Consider the following 21,592-nt stretch of genomic DNA (forward strand, 5'->3'; position numbering starts at 1 on the left):
TGATTTCACTAACCTACACACTTTCTTTTCTTGACCCGGAGCTATGAACCCTTCTGGTTGGTTCATATAAATCTCTTCTTCGAGTTGTCCGTTTAAGAAAGCGGTTTTCACATCCATCTGATGAATTTCTAGATTATATAAGGATGCTATAGCTACTAACACTCTTATTGAGGTGATTCGACTAACTGGAGAATAGGTGTCGAAATAATCTAACCCTTCTTTTTGTCGGAATCCCTTTGCGACAAGTCTTGCTTTATACTTGTCTATAGATCCATCTGTTTTCAATTTTCTTTTGAAAATCCATTTGCAGCCTAGAGGCTTGCAACCCGGTGGGAGGTCTACTAGCTCCCATGTATGATTTTGCATGATGGATTCTATTTCACTATTAACAGCTTCTTTCCAGAATGGAGCTTCTGGAGTAGCCATTGCTTCTGTGAAAGTTTGAGGTTCATTTTCTACCATATAGGTTAGAAAATCAGGACCAAATGTCTTAGCTTTCTTTGTTCTTTTGCCTCTTCGAGGTTCGAGTGTTGTTTCCTCGATTTCCATATCATCTTCTTTAGATGTTTCTAGATTTTCCTCTTCCTCATCTCTGACACGTTTTCTACTTTCAGATGAGACTTCTGAATTCTGTTTGAAAGGAAAGATGTGTTCAAAGAACTTAGCATCTCTCGATTCCAGAATGGTGTTTACGTGTATATCTTCGATTTCAGACTTCTGTACTAGAAATCTATAAGCTCCACTATTTATTGCGGGCCCTATGTATACACAGTCCACAGTTTTAGGTCCTATCTTGACCCGTTTAGGAGGAGGAACTAATACCTTTGCCAGACACCCCCACACTTTCGTGTATTTAAAGGATGGCATCCTTCCTTTCCATAATTCATATGGAATTTTACCGGTTTTTCTATGGGGTAACTTATTTAATAAGTGATTTGCCGATAATATCGCCTCCCCCCACAAGTTCTGAGGTAAACCAGAACTTATCAAGAAAGCGTTCATCATTTCCTTTAATGTTCTGTTTTTCCGCTCTGCTACACCATTTTGTTGAGGTGTATAAGGAGCCGTTGTTTGATGAACTATGCCATTCTTCGCACATATCTCGGCGAACGGAGATTCATACTCTCCACCTCGATCGCTTCTCAAAGCCTTAATCTTTTTATTAAGTTGATTTTCCACTTCGGTTTTATAAAGCTCGAACTTATCGATTGCTTCATCCTTACTCCTTAGTAAGTAAACATAACAAAACCGAGTGGAGTCATCGATAAAAGTGATGAAGTACTTTTTACCACCTCTGGTTTGAACCATCTTTAAGTCACAAATATCACTGTGAATTAAATCTAGAGGTTCTGTGTCTCGTTCTATTGATTTGAACGATGTCTTAGTCATCTTTGATTCTACACATGTTTGACATGTTCGTTTTGAATCAATTTCGACTTTCGGAATTAACTCTAAGTTCATTAATTTCTTTAATGACTTGTTATTCACATGTCCTAGTCTTTCATGCCAAATATTAAAGGACTCAGCAATATAAATGGAATTATTAATTTTATTAATAATAATAGACGCCTTTGGCGTTACAGAGGTTACATTTAGTTTAAATAACCCCCCACATAAGTAGCCCTTCCCAACATACATCCCATTCTTAGACAAGACGAAGTTGTTTGACTCAAAGACTAGCTTGAACCCATTCTTACTTAGAAGAGAACCAGAAACCAGATTCTTACGGATATCTGGAGCATGAAGTACATCGTTCAAAGTTACTTCCTTTCCTGAAGTGAACTTTAGTATGATCTTCCCTTTTCCTCTGACCTGGGTGGTTGAGTCGTTTCCCATGAACAGGGTTTCTCCTTCACCTATTTCGGTATAAGAGGAGAAGAGGCCTTTGTCACCACAAATGTGACGAGTTGCTCCGGTGTCGACCCACCACTCTCTCTGGTTGTTAACCAGGTTGACTTCAGATACCACTGCACAGAGGTTCAAGTTCTGAAGTTTCTCAGTCACTTCTTCGGCTTCAGTAACCATAGCACATAGGTTCTGAGTTTCGGTATCTTCTATCAGCGAGGCTTGGTCATTCGACTTCTTATGTCTTTTGCCGGTTTTGGAACGACAATCCTTTGCCATATGGCCTCGTTTGCCACAGTTGTAGCATAGGCCGAACCTCGTCTTTTTCTTCGGCTTTCCTCCGTCTTTAGACAGATGCTTACGCTTCTTACTTGGACCGGTCTCTACGACGTTCACATTCGAGAGTCTTTCAGAGTTCTTCTCGGCAGTGCGACTGTCCTCTTCGATTCGAAGCTTTAGGATGAGTTCTTCAAGGCTCATATCCTTATTCTTGTGGCGGAGATAATTTTTGAAGTCTTTCCAACCCGTGGGTAATTTTTCAATCAGAGCTCGGACCTGGAAAGGTTCATTCGTTATCATGTTCTCTGCCTGTAGTTCCTGTAGGAGACTCTGCAGTTCCTGGACTTGGGTCATAACTGGTTTTGAATCAGTCATCTTGTAGTCCAAGAATCGTCCTACGATGAACTTTTTGACACCCGCCTTTTCAGTCTTATACGTATTGATAAGGGTGTCCCACAGTTGTTTAGATGTTTCTATAACCGAATATAGATTATAGAGCCCGTCATCTAAACTATTCAGGATATAGTTCTTGCACAAGAAGTCTTCTTGTTTCCACGCCTCTATTTCAGCGGTACGCTGTGCTTCATCCTCTATTTCTGCATAGGTGGGTTTCTCTTCGGTTAAATATTTAACCAGGCCCAATGTTGTGAGGTAGAACATCATCTTCAATTTCCAACGATTGAAGTCAGTTCCCTTGAACTTCTCTGGTTTTTCCCCATTCGTGGTGTTAGGCGGAATAACCCGTAGAGTGGTTCTTGTTCTTGCCATTTCTGAAACACACAGAATTTAAAACAAATCAATTTCTTATAACTAGAGAAATAAAAATTAAAATGTCTTAAGATTGTTGTTTCTCTCGTTATCAAATCGATAAGTCGATTTCTGTCTTGGCTTGATTTAGACAGAGTTTCCTTTCTCTAACTTATAGAGAAATAAATAATTACAGAATAATGATATATTAATATTCCTTCTTTCTAAATATGTAGTCGAGGCGAGAATAGATTCTCTTTCCTTAAGACATTTTACACCCCCGTAACAGTACCAAACGTTAGGGTGAATGCCTTCGGGATACAACGACTAACCTTTCAGAATTTTAAGATGGTACTTCTATATTCTGAAAGCGGACGAACCTTTGTCAGTATTATGAGCTCTTGGACTAATGCGGATGATCTTCTAGATGCTTCTGAAATTCAAATTTCACTCGAGACTTCTTTCTTCCTTTTCTAGATATTCTAGTCTATCCAGAACCTCTAGAAAATACTTCTTTAATTAGATATTCTAGGCTAACCAGAACTTCTAATTGTTAGAAGGGAAGAGAAGAAGAGAATGAATTGAATTGATGAAAAATGAAGTGAGTTTGGGTGGTATTTATAGGAATTGAATAGGTATAAACTTTTGGGACACATCTCTAGAGTTTTGGGGACAAAACTCTTGGTTTTTAGGGACACAACTCTTTGGGAAGAGTTGGTTATATAACTGAGATTTTCGGGTGAATTTTTGGCCATCAGATCTGGCTCAAAAACTCGGGTGAAACAGCAGCCGCTAGATGGGCGTGATCTGTCCCGAAAGTATCCCACGCGCTAGCCACGTGTCTATCAAAGCACAGTCCCGCTTCTGTCCGGACGCGGAAGGAACGCGGACCATTAGATCTCGCGCAATCTCGCGGAAAGAACGCCCACCGTTCAGATCTGAGCGCGTCCTCTTCGCGCGAATGCCCCCCAACGTGACTTGTCCTCTTTGACAATTTAGTACCTATTTCAACCGATTTTTCGTTCAAACTTTAACCTTGAATTTCTCATTCATCCGGAATCGGATTTGAGTGATTCTTGGCTCTAAATTGTAGAGCTCGACGAGACGAACGCAATGGCGCATTCCGTTTCTGAGTTTGACGAGTCGGCTCGAGCCAAAATAGGCTCCGATTCCAACATTACATTAACCTAAAAAGTTTGCCTTGAGTTTGAAGTGATGGAGTGCCATGTTTTTGGCTTTCCCTTTGAGGTCACTACTTGATTCCTCCTCAATAATCATTTTAGCCTAGTCAATCTTTTGCCAATGCAATATGCATATAGTGCACCCAAGTTGGAGCAATAAAGGGCCTTTAAATCTACAATGAATCCATTTCAGTCATAAATAGAAAACAGGATTTTGAATTTGTAGTGTACATTTTTGAGAACTCAGTTTAGTCCTTTCGTTGGAAATTTATGAAGTTCATTATTGTAGGAAGTCCCCAAGTCTCAATAACATAAACATAGGATGGTATTATTTCCATTCTTACTCTTTATTCTTTTGGAGTCCAGACACAGGTTAGCGTCATATTTTGTAAGAACTCATGCTTTTCCTTACGAGTTGAAAGGTACCAAACATATCTTCGCACCGCTACAGAATAGCTGACCAATGTGAGTGGAAACTTTATCGCAACCTTCAGATTTGACAATCGTCTTCTCTAATGAGTTTGATGATTTCGTTGGATAATCCATGAGCACTATTGTAACTGACAATATAAAAATAAATTATTATGATAACAAAAAGCATTATGATGAATACTTGATAAAGCCTAGTGAGTTTTTGTAGGGGAGCCTCATCGTCATAAGAACAATTCTTTTGATATTCACCCGTATTGTTATGTCTGAAATCAAAAAAATTTATAGACCACCCATACGAAAGAAAAACAAACCATTCACATTTAGTCTCTCTGCCTATCCCTTTTCTCTCTCAAAGATGATAGGGGATTGAAGGGGTATTGCCGATTCTATATATTATGGTGATTTAAAGTTTTATAGGAAGTGATTTTGGTGTTTTACTAAAATTTGAAGTTTTTGGATTTTGATTGGTAATACCACCAATATTATATTTCTTGGAATTCTTGCCTATATCCCAGAGGAAGAAAAGAAGAGTCCCACATCAAACACACAGAATAGGCTGAAGTAACAGAAGAAGCTATAAAACACAAATTACAAATCCAGATAAAGCATACCTTTCTCGGCCTTTTGGCTAAGATCAAGTGTAGTATCTGTTCTTATCAGTTTAATATCTGATATGTGAGCCATTGGCTCACACGATATTAAATTTATTTTTCTTCGGGGGAGGTTCCATCACAATGGCTTGCCATTGGGGATCTCAAGCGTCGCCCTTGTGTTGCACTATTGCAATGGGCCTGGCGTACCCCTTCCAAAACAAGATCTAAAAGTGTTTTCCTCTTTTAATTGAGATGTTTTAATATTTGAGGCGGCTTGTACACTTCTATTTTTAGTCAGTGTACGTGAAGAAGATTTTATACTAGCCTTGGATATGATCTCTATTAAACTTCCGATAAAAAAAAATAATCTCTTCCATAAAACCTTTATTATGATAAATTTGTTTCTCACAGTTGCATCAATTCTCTACAAGTAATGAAGTAACCAAATTTCATTTTATTCAAACAATAATTAATAAGTGATTAGATCTCCCAAGCCATGTTTTCTACCTCTTGTCTCACAGACTCGAACAGAATTGTCGAAAGATATCGCTCTCCAAAGCTAGGGAAAATCGCCTGTGATGTATACAAATCATGATTATGAAATTTCAATGCAAGTGAGGAATGGAAACATAAAAAAGAAAGAACTGGAAAAACTGTGATGTATACAAATCATGATAATGAAATTTCAATGCAAGATATCGCTCTCCAAAGCTAGGGAAAATCGCCTGTGATGTAGAAGAAACATATACGAAGCTTACAACAATGAGTTTTCCAGCATATTCGGGTCTCTTTGCAAGCTTAATTGCAGCAGCCGCAGCAGCCCCAGACGATATCCCACACTGAAATTGTTATTCCTTGCACAGGTTAAACTGACGAAGAACAATAATAGAGAATCTCCGATTACTTAGCTCGACAACTTACGAATAGCCCTTCTTTCAGTGCGAGAAGCTTGGTAGTCTCAATAGCTTCCTCACTTGATACCTGATAAACGATACCAAACATAAAGATAACAAGTTGACAAAATTCAATAGCACCAAATACAAACTCAATCGATTTACAAAAACAAAACGCAGGGAGCTAGAATTTGAAAATTAACACCGCGTTGAAAAAAAAAAACCCGATACATAGATGTGTCTAGGGTGCTTACTTGAATAATTTCATTAATGAGACCAACGTCCAGAATAGGAGGTATAACACCGGCACCGATTCCCTGGATCAAATGACAACCTAAGATTACAAGAAAAGCGAAGTATAAGAATCACGTTCATGCAAAAGCATTTGTACAAAACCTACAAAAATACATCTTAAGAGTAAATAATGCGGTTTCGAATTGAATACAATATAGAAGAAATGTTACCGACTTACCGTCCAAAGGCAAGACATACAAAAGTAATGTTAAAAGCCAAAAACTTCTACAAAATCAAGAAAATTTAAATACAAGCATAAAGAGAAAAAGAAAGTGGAGCAAAATATATTAAGACAACCGGGGAAAAAAGCTCACCCGGTTCTCCTCCAGATAGAACAGCACTTTCAACTGGTTCAACGCCATAGAGCTACAATTTTTATAAAGAAAGAACACTAAGTACAAATGAAGAACCCCTCCGATACTTATGTGATTTATACTTATTACCAATGGAAGAAATAATATGATGCTAGCGAATGGTTAAAGACTCAACGAACCCTAATATTTGGATTTTTCTCTTTGAGGAATTTTCCTGCACCTGTTATTGTACCCGCAGTTCCAATGCCACAAACAAAGGCATCAACTTTGCCTCCTGACCCATCCCATATTTCCGGTCCAGTTGTTTCATAGTGTGTCTGCAAAGTTAAAATGTGATTCCATACATTAAACATTTCAATCAACCACAACAATTATATGATATTCGTTCAGATGATACCTTTGGGTTGACAGGATTTTCGAACTGATTAAGAAAATGAGAATTAGGAGTCTTTGCGATAACTTCCTCAGCCTTTGAGAGAACACCTTCTACACCCTTGGCTGGATCTGTCAAGACCACCTCAGCACCAAAACCTAGGAGGATAATCCTTCTTTCCAAGCTATACGAAGCCGGCATGATAACTATAAGCCTGTAACCTTTGGCAGCTGCTATGAAGGCCAACCCTATCCCGGTATTACCACTGGTTGCCTCAACGAGGACACTCTACAACAACAAAAAGCTTCGGAATTAGGAGAAAATTTTAGCTCGATAGTTTTAACAAACAACATTACTTACGGAAAGCATTTTGAGAACATGAACTTTACGAAGAACAAAAATAATTCCGCGTATCTGTTAGTACGGAACTATCATATCTCTTACGTGCATACAATGACAATAATAAACAAGAATCGTGCACCAAAGATAAGTCTCTTAAGTTAAAATTTCATATAAATGGACCAAAATTACATGGTTGCAAGTTATCAAGGGAAGTATATGTTTCATTTTAGGTCGAATATGGAAGTGTGATTTGTATTCGAAACAGATCCGACACTAGAAGAAATCCAACCTTCCCTGGGGTGATAAGACCCTTCTCCTCTGCATCACTGATCATACTATACCCAATCCTACAAATGAAATTGCCGAAATATATTATCAGATAAAAAGCATATAATAAGTTGTTGTTGTTAAAACTTTCGGGTCAAATTCTCATATTCCCGGGGTTAAAGCGTCTAAAACCAAGATTCGAATTATGAAACAAATAAACCCTACAAATATCAATCACATCAAATCTAAAGAAAAAAATTAAACCCCCCCAAATAATCTATACCTGTCTTTAACACTGGAGCAAGGTTCCATCATCTCAAGCTTTGCAGCTACTTTTCCGACGCATCCTTCTACAACATTGTTCAGGTAAACCATGGGGGTATTACCAATCAACTGTACCAACATAACCAATCAATAAAGAAATCACAGCAGACAACCAACCAAAGTTCCAAAACCACAAAATTAAAGGGGAAGGGCATACTTCAGAAGCTGCTAAGTATAATAGACTGTCAACTTACTTGAGTGACATCTTTGGCAATTGTGGATTTCTCTTCAACCATTTCTGCAGATTGCTTTTTTTAACCTAATAGTATGTTCAAAATCCCCTAGTTATAACCAAAATTTAGTACTGTAAACCTAGCTTCAATCTCATAGTTAGCTTACTTAAATTAGTAGACTTCATTTTATGTAATATCTTCAATTCATAATGATATATTCAGAAATTTGATATGCAATTCTAAATAATTTCTTACAATAACAGAGAAAAAAAAATCTGACCTGGTTCTTTAGGTCTGGTGGAAGGTTTTCTTGAGGGAGGTGAATCCAAGTCTGGATATAACAAACAGTTTATTAAAAGTCAAAATTGTTCAATATATCTTATTATATGTGTTTCTTATGAATTACTATTTGTTTTTCTTTTTTCTGTTAATTTAGTTTAACTATATCAGTTGAGTATTGGATTTGGGTGGTTAGACAAATTAGGTAGAAGTTTTTAATTTTTTTTTTTTTGTTGAACTTTTAATTATTTTTCTTGGTAAAAAGAAAAAATACATATTAACAGTATATTAAAGAATGAGATGATATATAGATTTGATGATATGTTGGTCAAATAATGGTTTCCAACATATTAAAGATCTGAAAAATCATATGTTTATAGGATTAGATTATTAGAACAATACATACTTTGGATATAGATCTTTCAGATTTCTTGGTATTATTAACGGCGGCATGGACTAGAAATCCATCACATAAGAGCATCTCCAATGCAAGACTCAAGAAAAACTCTAAAAATCCTATATGTCAAGTGTGAGAAATGGATCTCTAAATGGTCTCTTTCCTATTTGGCCATTTAGAGATACTCTATTTCAAAACCATCTCCAATGCAACACTCAAGAGAAACTCTAAAAACCTATATTTTAGTTTAAAACTAATTGATTTGCTTATGTGGCACTTAGAGAAACTCAAGAGGACACTCTAAACTTAGAGTGTCCTCTTAAGAATCTCTACAATGAATCTTGACACATCACTTTAGAGATTCAAGTTGAGTTTTGCATTGGAGATGGATTTTAAAGAAAAACTCAAAAAAAATTTATGTGGCACTCTAAGATTTAGAGTTTGAGTGTTGCATTGGAGATGCTCTAAGCAAGAAGTAGGTGGGAGTTATGGGGTCAAGAAGAAAATAGACAGGATGTCCAATGGGTGGAAATGATGTTTCTGTCCTTCCCTATTTTCTGTGGGACAAACCGAGAATTGTGTGTTGGGAAATAAAGTAATTTGAACAGATCTTTTCGGTAGTATAATAGTACATAATGTGTTACGAAAAATACGAGATTTCTAGAGAAAGAAATACGATCCGGTCAAAGAGAAGCAAAATATTGTAAAATTATATATTGAAAGAGCCCTCTCAGACTTGTCTATATAATACTATAAGTAGACAAAAGAATCCATCAAACGAAAAATGAAAGGAGTTTTGATACATGTAACATTTATTCTTCTAAATAAAAATCAGGGCCGGCCTAGCCCAAAGTAATCGAAAAAAGAAGTGGTTTTGTGCCTCGACTTTGATTTATTTGTTTTAATATCAGTTTGGGCATGTGATAATTTTTTTGGTTAATAACTCAAATTTTGTATTTTTTTGCTAAAAATCCAAATATTTGTATTTTGTTTGGTTGAAATTGTTGGGGTCCCTCCTTATATAACATGATTCCTAGTTGGAATAGGATTTCCCTTATTCCTTATTTAGGGAGAAATAGAAGTTTCTATTTCTAGCCTAAAAAGGAATCATATTTCTAGTGGAATACCTCTTTATTTATAATTATAAATAGGGAATGAAATGGAAGAAATTATTTATACTTTCAGGTTAAAGAGTATCATACTTTCAAGTCAGAGAGTATTCTCCCAGTTGGGAGCTCCCAATTGGGAGAGTTACAAGAGAATCCTCTCAGATATATATCTTCTCCGGTTAGAGAGAGAGATAAGAGAGATGAAACAACTTCCAGAACAAAGAGAAGTCAGAGTAAGAGAGATTTCTGAAGTGGTTCTTTCAAGAGAGATTGAAAGAGAATAATATTGGTTTGAAGAAAAGAAAATTATTAATCTTGTGAAGCAATTTAGTTTGTGGTCATCTTCTTCAACCTTTAGTAATCTAGGATTTGCTCAAATCCTAAGGAGTAAGAGATTTCTATTTCTTTGTTTCTTTGTTCAGTTTATCCACCATAGTTTTGGTAAAGAGTTGTTATTCAAGAGTGTTTCTACACATGGGCAGACCCACGTTGGGACCAGTGGGGTCACGTGCCCCCACGGGTCCAAGTTATATCCCCACGAGTCTAAGCTGTATATCTATTCCAAACAGAAGTAAATTGTATAAAAAGGAAAACCCACATATTTGACACAAAGGTTGACGTAGTGTAGTGGTATCTTTGTTTGGGGAAAGGAGTTAGCGTGAGTAGGTAGGTTCGAATTCCCAAGGCCTCAACTCACTGTTCTTTTATTTCTTTATAGGTAAAGTCTTATATGCCCCCTACTTTTAATTAGCTCCCCTCTACCATTTTATTTTGACCCTCTATTAAAAGATCAATGGATATTTTGATCATTTTCATTTGTAAATTCATTGTGGACTCCCATAAACGTTGTATGAGCTATTTTTCTCCATGTCATTCTTATCCCATAAAAGACTAATGTTATTTTTTTACTAGGTTATCTAATTATTTTTCTAAAATGAGGCTGCCATCTATGTCTCCTTAACTTCTTTATGTAATTCGAATGTGTATAAGGCTACTTATTTATATTGGTTAAAACCGACACAACTCGTATAGCAATAGTAATTGAGTTGGCTTATAATACGTTAAAGTATAGAGATCATTCGCTCTGACTTCACATCAAGATTTTTAGATGCTTTACAACTTATTATAACTAAAAGTGCCCCCACAGAGAAACTTTTCTGAGTCCGCCACTGTAATTCCACACATCTTGAAGAGTCGGTTAATCCTCTATTTGTTTAGGGAAGAATTGGTTAATCCTCTATTGTTTTAGGGAAGAATTGGTAAATCCTCTATTAGTTTAGGAAAGAATTGTTATCCAAGAGTGTTTCCACACATCTTGAACAATTGGTTTATCCACCATAGGTTTGGTGAAGAATTGTGTAACCCATTATTTAATTATAGTGGAAGATTTCTGGACTAGGTCCCGTGGTTTTTTACCTTCTATCTTGGAGGGGTTTTTTGCCACGTTAAATAATCTCGGTGTCTCTACTTTTACTTTCGCATCGTTTATCTTCATTTTCCTGAACAAGTTAATTAGGTTATTTTTCCTAACAAAAACCACAATATTTTTTACAAAGGTGTTGTAAAGCTATTGTAAGGTGTTGCAAGGCGCTTCAAAGTTGTTGCAAAGCAGTTGTAAAATTGTCGCAAAGTTTTGGAAATCAAGAAAGTACTTAAGAAGCTGAAGACATTAAAAAATTGACTGATCTTTTTTAATCAAAGTCTAATTTTTTTACAGAGTTTTGACCAAATTTTCCTTAGAAAAATACTGTAGAGAAAAAAATACTTTCTTTTCTCAAAATAAGACATAAAAAGGAGAATTGTTATTTGACCTAAAAAGACTTCTTCGGTGATAATATATTTTGTTTTAAAATTCTTAGTAGAAAATATGGTACTTTTCTTTTATGTCTAAGTGAATAATTATTTTTTAATATTGTATTAAAGATTAACATTACTTAGAGAAAAAAAGACACTAACGTAGCTTCGTTTAACATTTGTCTTCTTAAAAACTGTTATGTTGTGGTTGGATAGTCTGGTGGTTAGTTATTCAAGTCTAGTGGTTAGGTGGATTGACTATCAAAATCTTGATCACTCAATCCATCTCATATTAAATTGGCCTCTTTTAAAACATTTTTTTTTATGAGATCTCTTTTAAAACATTTAACATGTAGATAACTAGATTCATTAGTTGATATGAACAAACAAATGTCTTATTTTCTTTTCAAAACACTAACAACTAGTGTATAATATTTTTGATCCAGGACCACATGGATCCGCCTTTGTAGGGGCTATTCGTTCATGCGACCCTAACTGTTATCAAACATCTTTTGAAAGTGATCATTAGTATAGTTTTCCATCTGCGGGACACAAACCGTGGGAGGATTTCGCTTTATTCCAACCAAACGCAGGTTAGCATCATATTCTATAAGAACTCATGGGTTTCCATAGAAATGAAAGTACCAAACATATCTTAAGGTCCGAGGCTAAACTAGTTAGAAGGCCGTTCGGTTTAATATTACCTCTAACTTCTGCAAGGCACAAAACGCCTTCGTTTATTGTTTTTGTTGTTTCAAAAGTTTATTGGGGAAAAAAATCGACCACACAAATAGAATCTATTGTACGATTGATGTATATTTGTTTTGTAAATAGAACCAGTCTTCCAAGAATATAAAAATAATGGAGAATTTGATTGGTTCCAACTTACCTCAGTAAAAGGAATTTACTTTTACCCTACTGAAAGATATGTTATAGTTTTATATGAAGTGATTTTAAGCTTTTGCTAATTTCTGAAGTTCTTGGGTTTAATTTTGATTAGTGATACGACCGATATTATATTTCTTGCCTGTTAATAAGATTATAGGGAGACCGAATTTTCGTTTAAATCTGAAGTTGAGTGTGACCTATATCCTGTAGGAAGAAAAGAAGAGTCCCACATCAAACACACAGAATAGGCTGAAGTAACAGAAGAAGCTATAAAACACAAATTACAAATCCAGATAAAGCATACCTTTCTCGGCCTTTTGGCTAAGATCAAGTGTAGTATCTGTTCTTATCAGTTTAATATCTGATATGTGAGCCATTGGCTCACACGATATTAAATTTATTTTTCTGCGGGGGAGGTTCCATCACAATGGCTTGCCATTGGGGATCTCAAGCGTTGCCCTTGTGTTGCACTATTGCATGGGCCTGGCACACCCCTACCAAAATAAAATCAAGATTTTATAGATATATTACGATTTCATTACTATTTGACTGAGCTCTTGCAGATTGGGAACACAACATGAAAAAGATAGTATATTTTATAGAAGCTGAGAAAGAGTATGGCTATCTAAATCTGTAACTTATGGATGGAATGCAAGGCATAAACTTATGTATTATAAACAACTAGTAGCTCAGTTGGTAAGTGCATCTATACTCCGCAATGCGGAGGTCTCAGGTTTAAGAAAAATGAACTTGGGTATAAATAAAGTAGTTTATGTGGACTTTAGGCTATTAATTTCGTCGGACTTTAAGCCAGTAGTAATTCGACAGTTATCGTGCTTATCACATCGTATCGATGTATCAATGCCTTTGTAGTCACCATTGTATTAATGCCTTTGATGTTTCTTCTTTGAAGTTTAAACATGGGTCAAAACAAAAGGTAGGAGTATTTGTAAAATTTTAGAGATGTTGAGCCACCCATCTCAACCCATATAAGTTCCAAATGAAAACATATAATTAGTCCCACATCGGAAATATTAAAAAAACATATTATAGCTTTCGGCTTACAAAAAGAACTCAACTAGTTACAAATAAAGTACTTACCTGGACGAGGTCAATGGATGATCAAGAAGGTCCATGGCCTAGGTTAGTGACCTCCATTGCACTTAGGAGGGGCACTCGCCTAAGATCTACCCAAGTGGTGGAGTCTACGTCATAATTTGTGTTAGAGGGGGTACGCGTTCGCGCGGCCCCTGCCAATCTTAAGGTGGAAGTGTTTATGAATATAGTTATCATACTAATTTTTCTTTCCTTTTAGTTCATGCTCAAGGGCGATCTCCTTGGGTTTCAAGATGAATTAAGATGGGAATGAGCTCATTCTACCGTAGACAAGGCTAGAAACAAGTATAGTATCCGTTTTTATCAGTTCAATATATGAAGCAAACAAGTTTAGTGTCTGTTTTTATCACTTAAACATATGAACCCGTCGAATCGCACAAAATTAAATTTATTTGGGTTTCCTCAAATGATTTCCATTTCCGACCTCAAAGGCTGATCTTGTGTTGCACGGGCTTAGCCCACCTATACCAACACTAAATAAGATTCCGTTTATCGTCATGGATTTGTATTGTCCTGTTTGCCATTATAGGTAGAATTATAACTATTACACTTTTCTCTTGCCAGTCAAATCTCTTCACCTTCTAATCGCTAATCCGGTGGGATCAGTTCGAGTCACCCTTGAATTTCTCAATTCAATGGCTGATGCAATTCCAAGTCTAGGAGTTTAATCTCGCTATCAAGATCAGGACGACTTTTTGTTTCTTCATTGAGACGTCTGGGGGAGTAGGAGGACAACCTTTCTACCACCGGCCTTTACGTCATCCTTTGGGCCTATCTTTATCTCAATGGAGCATCGAGTTTTCGTAATTTGTTTAGAGATTCTAAGGCTAAGAGACTTGAGATGTTTTGGTTATTTATGTGTTTACAGTGTTTATCAATTATTGTCTTGGGGGATTTCAGTTTGTGTTCATGCAAGATTGTCTTTACTTGGGCTAATCTTCTATCTTCACCCCCTTTCTTCCTTCTTCATCTTTCTCTTCTATCTTTATTATTATAATCTTTCTTTTACTTTTATTATACGAAATCTCTGCCCCCTTACTTTTACATTGCTTTCAAAGTCTCTTATTTTTTGTTACTGATTTCTAACCACTTGCAGACACATTTTTTAACGGAGGAGGATAAAAGAACTACCGATTCACAAAAGAAGAACAAACAACTAGTCTCCGAGTCCTGGGGCCCCGTATTGACTCATGTAGGTAAACTATTCGAGGGAGGAGTGAAAGTTTTCCGTGATGCACTTGTCCGATACAGAGTTGCTACAAAGAACAATTACAAAGATATTAACAACGAACCTCTCTTCGTGTTACAACAATGTGCACAAAACCCAGCTGTAATAGGAGAGTACATCTAAGCGCATCAATGAAATGTACTTCAGTGTTTGTTTTAAAAGATTTTGAATCCAAACATGATTTTTGTCGATGTTATTGTTAAGCCTAGTGAACCGAAATTGTTGTAAATTGGTTGGTAATCTCATAGGTGAAGACATTAAAAAGCACCCAAATAGGAGTACAACGGATGTGAAAGAGAATTTTTCAAAGGCTATGGTATCGAGTTGAACTACTACTATTCTTACGAGGGTAAGAGGTTTGCCATGAACGAACACTTTGGTCAAGAAGACGATTCTTATGTGAAAGTGTGTTCTCAAGACGAATTTGATTCAAAATATGAAATGTCATCTTTTTGAACTCGTGCTTTCATCCGATTTTTGTGTGTAAACTGTATGGGTAAATATGAGCGGTTTTAAGTTTTTCTTCTCCTCGGACCCCTCGTTTTATATATTTCCTTTTGTGTATAAGGCGTATGTTTTCAGCTATATCAACATGTTTGAATTTGTGAAGAAAACTTGTTCCAAAATCTGAATTTGTTAGAGAAGTAAACACATGTAAGTTGCTCGCTCAAACTATACAAGTAATTTTTTTTCAAACTCCCATTAAGATTTAAGAATAAACAGGACCAAGACAAATTTGTATGTCCCTTCAGAAATTTTCAGATGTTAAAATACAAGTAAGTTGGAGGATTGTTTATGTTTTATTTGATGAACACTATTCATGTTTTTTCATAACATAAAGAAGTCTTCATATAGCAAACAAAATGGGAAAACTCGTGACAAAAGAAGTAACATTGCATCCAGAGATAGAGAAGGTAGTAGTAACATGCTTGTGGACAGAAACTATTCAAGTCTCAAAAACCATGTTCTCAGCTTCCCTTCTAACAGAGTCAAACAGAACCGAAGAGAGGTATCGCTCTCCGAAGCTAGGGAAAATAGCCTGCATAGGACAAGGAGTTAAAATTTGAATTCAATAAAGGTTAGAGATGAAAGTAGAATTAGAAGAAAAATGAAAAGGTGTATCGTGAAACCCACTTCAATTGGGTGGTAACATGTGTGTCCCTCCAAAGAGAAGACCAAGGTTCGGATCTTACCATAACAAAAAGAAAAGATTTGAACGAGATACGAAGTAAAGAAAGGTATCTAGCACCCACATAAGCCATATAGTCCCTAATCCGTAGTCATCTCAGGCACTAAAGATTCCCAACCCCCACCCCCGCCCCCCCGATTTATCTAGGTGACAGACCCGCAAAAAGGGCTACTCCATATGTAAGAGAAGGAGATATCTTGTATCCCAAAGAAAGCAAGATCTTCCTAAACAGTGAGAGACTAAGTAAAATGACAGGAGCCTTCCAGCTCAGTAGCTCATATAGAAAGGTTAAAATTCTGAAAATTATGATTTCATATGGGAGTCTACAAGCAAAGAAGATGTTGTATGCTGGATCGGCTTGTGTTTCTCTTTTGCTTAAGTCAGTTGATGCCGTACTATATGTTAGTCGGTAGTCAATATTTTTAGTGCATGGAATCAACAGAATTTTAGTTAAATACTATAATTGAATATGACACTTACAACAATGAGTTTTCCAGCATATTCGGGTCTCTTAGCAAGCTTAATTGCAGCAGCGGCAGCAGCCCCAGATGATATTCCAGTCTGAAATTATTATTCCTTACTCATAAGACGTTTTCTCAAATTAAAATTGAAGATAAACAATAGATGATCTCGATGAATTAGTAAGACAACTTACGAGTAGACCTTCTTTCAGTGCGAGAAGCTTGGCAGTTTCAATAGCTTCCTCACTTGATACCTGAGAAATGAGACCAACTAGTAAGTAGGAAGCAGAAAGGCTTTATGAAGGTCAAACTGATATTGTCCGAAGCTTACTTGAACAACTTCGTCAATAAGACCAACTTCAAGAACTCCAGGAATAAAACCAGCACCAATTCCCTGGATCTTGTGAGGACCTAAGACGTTGAAAAATGTGGAACTTACCATGTGAGAAACCATTGTATGAAAAGCGATCTTCACATGAAAAACACATGCAAAAAATAAACACGGAACTACAATATTCTGCAAAATAAGTACATCACTGCAACCTAACGAGAAGAATGCGGCTTGAGGTTGGAAATAGAATTATAAATGATGGAAAGTGGAAACTATGTGAACAAAAGCACAAAATGTGGAGAAAATCTTGGAGGTTGAACGAAGGAAATAGTGAACCTCAATGATTAAAAATGGTGGATAGTAAGCCAAGTTGAGATCAGAATTAATGTGGATACCATATACCCAATACAAGCAGAACAGAGTGCATAAAAGAGACTAGTGTGTTAAAAATATTTTGAAAACATCACATTAACAAGAGAAAGAAAAAGTATTGAATTCTTCAGTTATTGAGACTGGAGAGAGAAATGAACGGATCCTCTCATTTTTGGATAAGAACCAACAAAAAAGAACCTGAAACCTGATGTATGGGAATGACTCCGTATCCTTGTACAAAATTATCTTGAAACATTTTCATTGAACATTTGAGACTTGAGAAGTAAGAAATGAACAAGGGAGGAACCCCCTGTTTTAAGTATGAGATCCACCGATATTTTACCAAGGAAAAAAACATTCAGTCAGATTAAGCAAAAATAACCCGCAAAGTTAAACAAAGTCCAAGAAATATAAATATATATACGTGCAACCAGAACAATATATAGAACAGGAGCAAAACCAAGAGAACAAGGTGAGTAGATAAACAAAGAAACAAAAAGAAAGAAGACACTCACCAGGCTTTCCTCCAGAAAGAATGGCACTTTCAACTGGTTCAACAGCGATTAGCTATATATAGTGGAAAGAGATCAACAAATACAAAAGAATTAAGACTATTAAAACAAATACGTGAAGAATTGAGACTACTGTAATCTATCCTCCTTCGAGATTATAGTGGAAGAAACGTAATGAAGCTAGCAAACCTTAACATTTGGGTTTTTCTCTTTGAGGAATCTTCCAGCGCCAGTTATAGTACCCCCAGTTCCAATGCCAGAAACAAAGGCATCAACTTTGCCACCTGAGCCATTCCAGATTTCTGGTCCGGTGGTTTCATAATGAACCTACAGAAATAACGGGCAGACTCATAAACGTTCCCAAGTAACAAGAAATAAGAGTATAAGAAACAGATTCGAACCTTCGGGTTGGCAGGGTTCTCAAACTGCTGAAGGATATATGAGTTAGGTGTCTTATCCCTAATCTCTTCAGCCTTCGAAACAGCACCTTTCATGCCCCTTGCTGGATCTGTTAGAACCAACTCAGCACCAAAACCTCGTAGGATAATCCTTCTTTCGAGACTCATTGAAGCTGGCATGGTAATGATTAGCTTGTAACCCTTGGCAGCTGCCATGAAAGCCAACCCTATGCCAGTGTTACCACTGGTTGGCTCAATGAGGACACTCTATGACAAGAACCATGATCGAAATTAGGAGACCTCTTCACGTGATAATCCTAAATAAACAGCATCACTAACTGACAGTCTTTTTTTACAAACAGGAACTCTACGAGGAACAAAAATTAATCTTGACCTACCTAGTTTCATTTTTCTGGCTTATATGTATTGGTGATACTTCTCTTCCATGATTCACATCTTTTTGGGGGCAGTAACGGGAAATGGTCCAACTCGTTTGTTAATTCCTACTGCCGAGAGTCTTTGCCCGAAATAAATGACTCGTGTCTTATGAGTTCTCAAAATATTATTGTTCCATTGGACGTGGTAAATATCCAAGTGAAACATGCAATGTGGATTCTCTAAGAAAATGTTGTTTCAAAAAGTGATATTACCCCAAAATCACAAAAAACCAAGGAATAAAATGTCGACATATTTCGGTCGAAATGACCGAAACATGTCCTAAATTCACATCATCGAAACGAAATTTCCACCGAAATCAGACACGAAATTTCGAAACAGAGATTTAGGTTTAGGGTTTCGAAAGATTCTAAAATCATAACTCATATAATACCTTAGTCGTTTATCTTCTACCTTTCTGTTAATTTGTTCCATCTTTCTTGACTACTTCTCAAATCTTTTGTTCTTCAAGAGATTCTTCTCTTCTTTAGGTGATCTTTAACTTCAGATTCCGATTTGAGAGAGAGAGAGGAAGAGGTAACAGTAGGTTTTGGCTGAGAAGTCTTAGAAATAGGGATTAAGGGTTGTATTTAAGGGGAACACAATTTTTACTACAAAACAAGGATGTTATGTTTTATTTCTGGTTAGCCCCCTAACTATTACTATTATAGCAGATTGGACCCCTAAACTAACTGTTTTAGGTTTACATCTGATAAATAATTCAATGTACCCCCTAAACTAACTGTTTAATTGCAGCTAAACACCTAACTTAACTGTTTTAGTACTAATAGAGTTAAATAACTCAATTTATCCCCTAAACTAATTGTTTTATTGCAGATTAATACCGAACTTAATTGTTTTAGAACTGTTTTATCATTCCGCAAATTTGTAAAATTTCCACACAGACCGAAACGTTTCCACGAAACGTGTCCACTTTTGGACCGACCGAAATTTCCATCGAAACCGAAATTTCGTTCCTTGCAAAAAACATAAGAATGGTATGTTATCTTCGACACAAGCCTCACATACACCCATAAATTGGGTACGGTTTAGATACACTAACAAGATGTAATACCCCACACGGTTTCAGAGAGCGTCTCGAACCTAGGATACAGGTGCAAGCTCAAACTTATCAAGTGTATGACCTTTTGAGTGGGCTTGAAGAGCATTCATAAGAAACAAACCTATACACATAGGTGTTGAGCCTGGGTGGCAATAGAAGGGAATCTGTCAATAAGCTACGCCTTGGTTGTTACACAAGCATATACCATTACCTTCACGAACCGATATAGGCTAACACTCACATTAAATATAGTAGGTGAAAAAGTGGCGTTCGAATTTGTAAATCGTCTTGAAAGTCAATGTTAGCAGCATTTCAAACATGAATGTCAAAATAAGAAATCTATTCCAACAGATTAGGTTATAGAAAGCTAACCTCCCCGGGCGTTATAAGACCTTTCTCCTCTGCATCAGTGATCATACTATATCCAATCCTACAAATCGAAACCCCATCAAACAACATCAGATAAGAAACATAATAGTAATTATGAAACAGAGTAACAACCATAACCATAACAATAACAAAATCCAACCATTAAACCCCCTAAGCTATATATATACCTGTCCTTAACACTGGAGCAAGGCTCCATCATCTCAAGCTTTGCAGCTACTTTTCCAACACAACCCTCCACAATATTGTTCAAATAAACCATGGGGGTTTTACCAATCAACTAGTACAATCATAATCACAGCACAAATCAGTTCAAAACAAGCTAATTTCCAATACAAAAAAAGGGAATATTTAGAAGCTGATTTTGAAAGATTCAACTTACTTCAGTAACATCTTTAGCAATGTTAGATTTCTCTTCAACCATTTTTGCAGATTACTACTAGCATAACAAAAATGAAAGAAATCAACAAAGAGAATGAAAACCCTAATAGATAAGATCAAATTGAAATGAAGAATTCATACTTCAACAACAGATGACTAGATATATTCAACCAATGACCAAAATCTATTCCACCAACCAATTCTTTGTTTTTAACCAATTCAAGAATTTAACAGATAAAATCAAATCAAACCCAGACCCTAAAAACAATTGAAATGAAAACAAAATGGGTTTTGAAGTTTAGCCAACAAAAAAAATATTACCCAAAAAACAAGGTTAATTTCTGAGCTACAAAATCTTGTTAGAGAAGAGGCACTTTTAATAATTCTACTACCTATTTATACAACAACAACCTTCTCTTTCTCTCTCTAACTTTCTGCCATCTGACGATTCTTGATTTTGGCGTCTTTGTTTGGGTTGTTTTAAAGGCGCGCCAGTCAAATGTTATTGGCGCATTTATCAAGTAGGCCATTTTAGAGTGAGATTGTGAAAGAAAGGGGCGCGTATAACACTTTAAGGAGGCGTCTAAATTTAACCTACTTTGTTTTTGGAATATTTTAATATTATTAGAAATAAGTGAGTCAAGGATTTTAGATACATTATTGTCTAACGTATCTAGTCTTATCTTTTTTTTTTTTTTTTTTTTGTTGAAAGGTAGTACCTAGTCTTATCTTGTTAATGGTAACAAATGGCTATTGGCTTATTTGATTTTGTGGGTGTCACTAAATAGTACCTTAGATTGGGAGAAGGGTAAATTGCTCTAATAGTAAAGCAAACTTGGAAGATAAGAAACTAGGGTCGTATTGATAAGGATTTTTTTTGTTATTAATAAGGATTGATAGTGGTCGATTCAGAGAAACAAAAAACATTGTGTCGTTCTCTCATAATGAATGAGAAGGAGATGCTTGTTTTTTTTAGAAGTTCCGAGTACAAATTGTCTCTATAGAAAGCTTCATCTTGCGATATATTTCCATCACTAATTTATGTGAATATGAGTGAATTGGATCTTAATGCAAGTTGTGCCATTGGCATCTTTTTAACATAAATACAAAGATATCATTATCTTTCACCAATACACAAAAGATTATGGATTTTCTTGGCACATGACGCTCTAGTGTAATTAAAATGTGAGACAAT

At 36.1% G+C, this 21,592-nt stretch overlaps 2 protein-coding genes and 3 non-coding genes across 17 annotated transcripts; 3 read left to right on the forward strand and 2 right to left on the reverse strand.

The window, feature by feature from the left end:
• Positions 1-5,091: 5,091 nt before the first annotated feature.
• Positions 5,092-5,289, forward strand: LOC147559188 (U2 spliceosomal RNA). Its single transcript, XR_015235550.1, has one exon. It is a non-coding gene; the product is annotated as a U2 spliceosomal RNA (small nuclear RNA).
• Positions 5,290-5,446: 157 nt separating this feature from the next.
• Positions 5,447-8,526, reverse strand: LOC147559189 (cysteine synthase-like). Of its 8 annotated transcripts, none has more exons than XM_086661019.1 (11): positions 8,338-8,526; positions 8,079-8,143; positions 7,844-7,953; positions 7,583-7,640; positions 6,976-7,239; positions 6,758-6,895; positions 6,579-6,630; positions 6,225-6,304; positions 5,999-6,058; positions 5,836-5,916; positions 5,447-5,650 (listed from the first exon to the last, which is right to left on the reverse strand). In XM_086661019.1, exons 2-11 carry the CDS (start codon positions 8,118-8,120, stop codon positions 5,558-5,560), a joined length of 978 nt encoding a protein of 325 aa, XP_086517145.1. In that variant the 5' UTR covers positions 8,121-8,143; positions 8,338-8,526; the 3' UTR covers positions 5,447-5,557. The 8 variants fall into 8 exon arrangements, with proteins under 8 accessions (XP_086517145.1, XP_086517149.1, XP_086517146.1 ...); XM_086661023.1 differs by having other exon boundaries at positions 8,042-8,122; positions 8,338-8,403; XM_086661020.1 differs by having other exon boundaries at positions 8,079-8,122; positions 8,338-8,400.
• A 4,298-nt stretch (positions 8,527-12,824) lies between these two features.
• Positions 12,825-13,021, forward strand: LOC147559190 (U2 spliceosomal RNA). Its single transcript, XR_015235551.1, has one exon. It is a non-coding gene; the product is annotated as a U2 spliceosomal RNA (small nuclear RNA).
• Positions 13,022-13,617: 596 nt separating this feature from the next.
• Positions 13,618-13,777, forward strand: LOC147559191 (U1 spliceosomal RNA). The gene has a single exon (XR_015235528.1). It is a non-coding gene; the product is annotated as a U1 spliceosomal RNA (small nuclear RNA).
• Positions 13,778-15,500: 1,723 nt separating this feature from the next.
• LOC147559192 (cysteine synthase) lies at positions 15,501-20,869 on the reverse strand. 6 transcript variants are annotated; one of them, XR_015234516.1, is made up of 11 exons: positions 20,719-20,829; positions 20,399-20,452; positions 20,187-20,296; positions 20,002-20,059; positions 18,135-18,398; positions 17,923-18,060; positions 17,140-17,788; positions 16,850-17,061; positions 16,713-16,772; positions 16,538-16,618; positions 15,501-15,907 (listed from the first exon to the last, which is right to left on the reverse strand). XR_015234516.1 is itself a non-coding variant. In XM_086661041.1 (11 exons), the coding sequence occupies exons 2-11, from the start codon at positions 20,438-20,440 to the stop codon at positions 15,815-15,817; spliced, it is 978 nt and encodes a 325-aa protein (XP_086517167.1). In that variant the 5' UTR covers positions 20,441-20,455; positions 20,790-20,869; the 3' UTR covers positions 15,501-15,814. The 6 variants fall into 6 exon arrangements, 5 of the variants coding, with proteins under 5 accessions (XP_086517167.1, XP_086517164.1, XP_086517163.1 ...); XM_086661041.1 differs by having other exon boundaries at positions 16,850-16,929; positions 17,737-17,788; positions 20,399-20,455; positions 20,790-20,869; XM_086661038.1 differs by having other exon boundaries at positions 16,850-16,929; positions 17,737-17,788; positions 20,399-20,455; positions 20,719-20,869.
• Between the last annotated feature and the right edge of the window lie 723 nt (positions 20,870-21,592).

This window comes from Eschscholzia californica, unplaced genomic scaffold (assembly GCF_041429995.1).
Source record: "Eschscholzia californica isolate CP2 unplaced genomic scaffold, dmEscCali1.0.p SCAF_2, whole genome shotgun sequence".
Taxonomy (NCBI): domain Eukaryota; kingdom Viridiplantae; phylum Streptophyta; class Magnoliopsida; order Ranunculales; family Papaveraceae; genus Eschscholzia; species Eschscholzia californica.

Excerpts from the sequence above, each read along its gene's own strand:
- LOC147559189 (XM_086661016.1), bottom strand. The coding sequence starts at position 8,120 with ATGGTTGAAGAGAAATCCACAATTGCCAAAGATGTCACTCAA. Across the intron at positions 7,641-7,843 it reads TGCTCCAGTGTTAAAGACAG|GATTGGGTATAGTATGATCA; the intron begins GTATAGATTATT and ends TTTCATTTGTAG. Across the intron at positions 6,059-6,224 it reads TCATTAATGAAATTATTCAA|GTATCAAGTGAGGAAGCTAT; the intron begins GTAAGCACCCTA and ends ATCGTTTATCAG.
- LOC147559192 (XM_086661041.1), bottom strand. The coding sequence starts at position 20,440 with ATGGTTGAAGAGAAATCTAACATTGCTAAAGATGTTACTGAA. Across the intron at positions 20,060-20,186 it reads TGCTCCAGTGTTAAGGACAG|GATTGGATATAGTATGATCA; the intron begins GTATATATATAG and ends TTCGATTTGTAG. Across the intron at positions 18,399-20,001 it reads GTCTTATAACGCCCGGGGAG|AGTGTCCTCATTGAGCCAAC; the intron begins GTTAGCTTTCTA and ends TTCTTGTCATAG.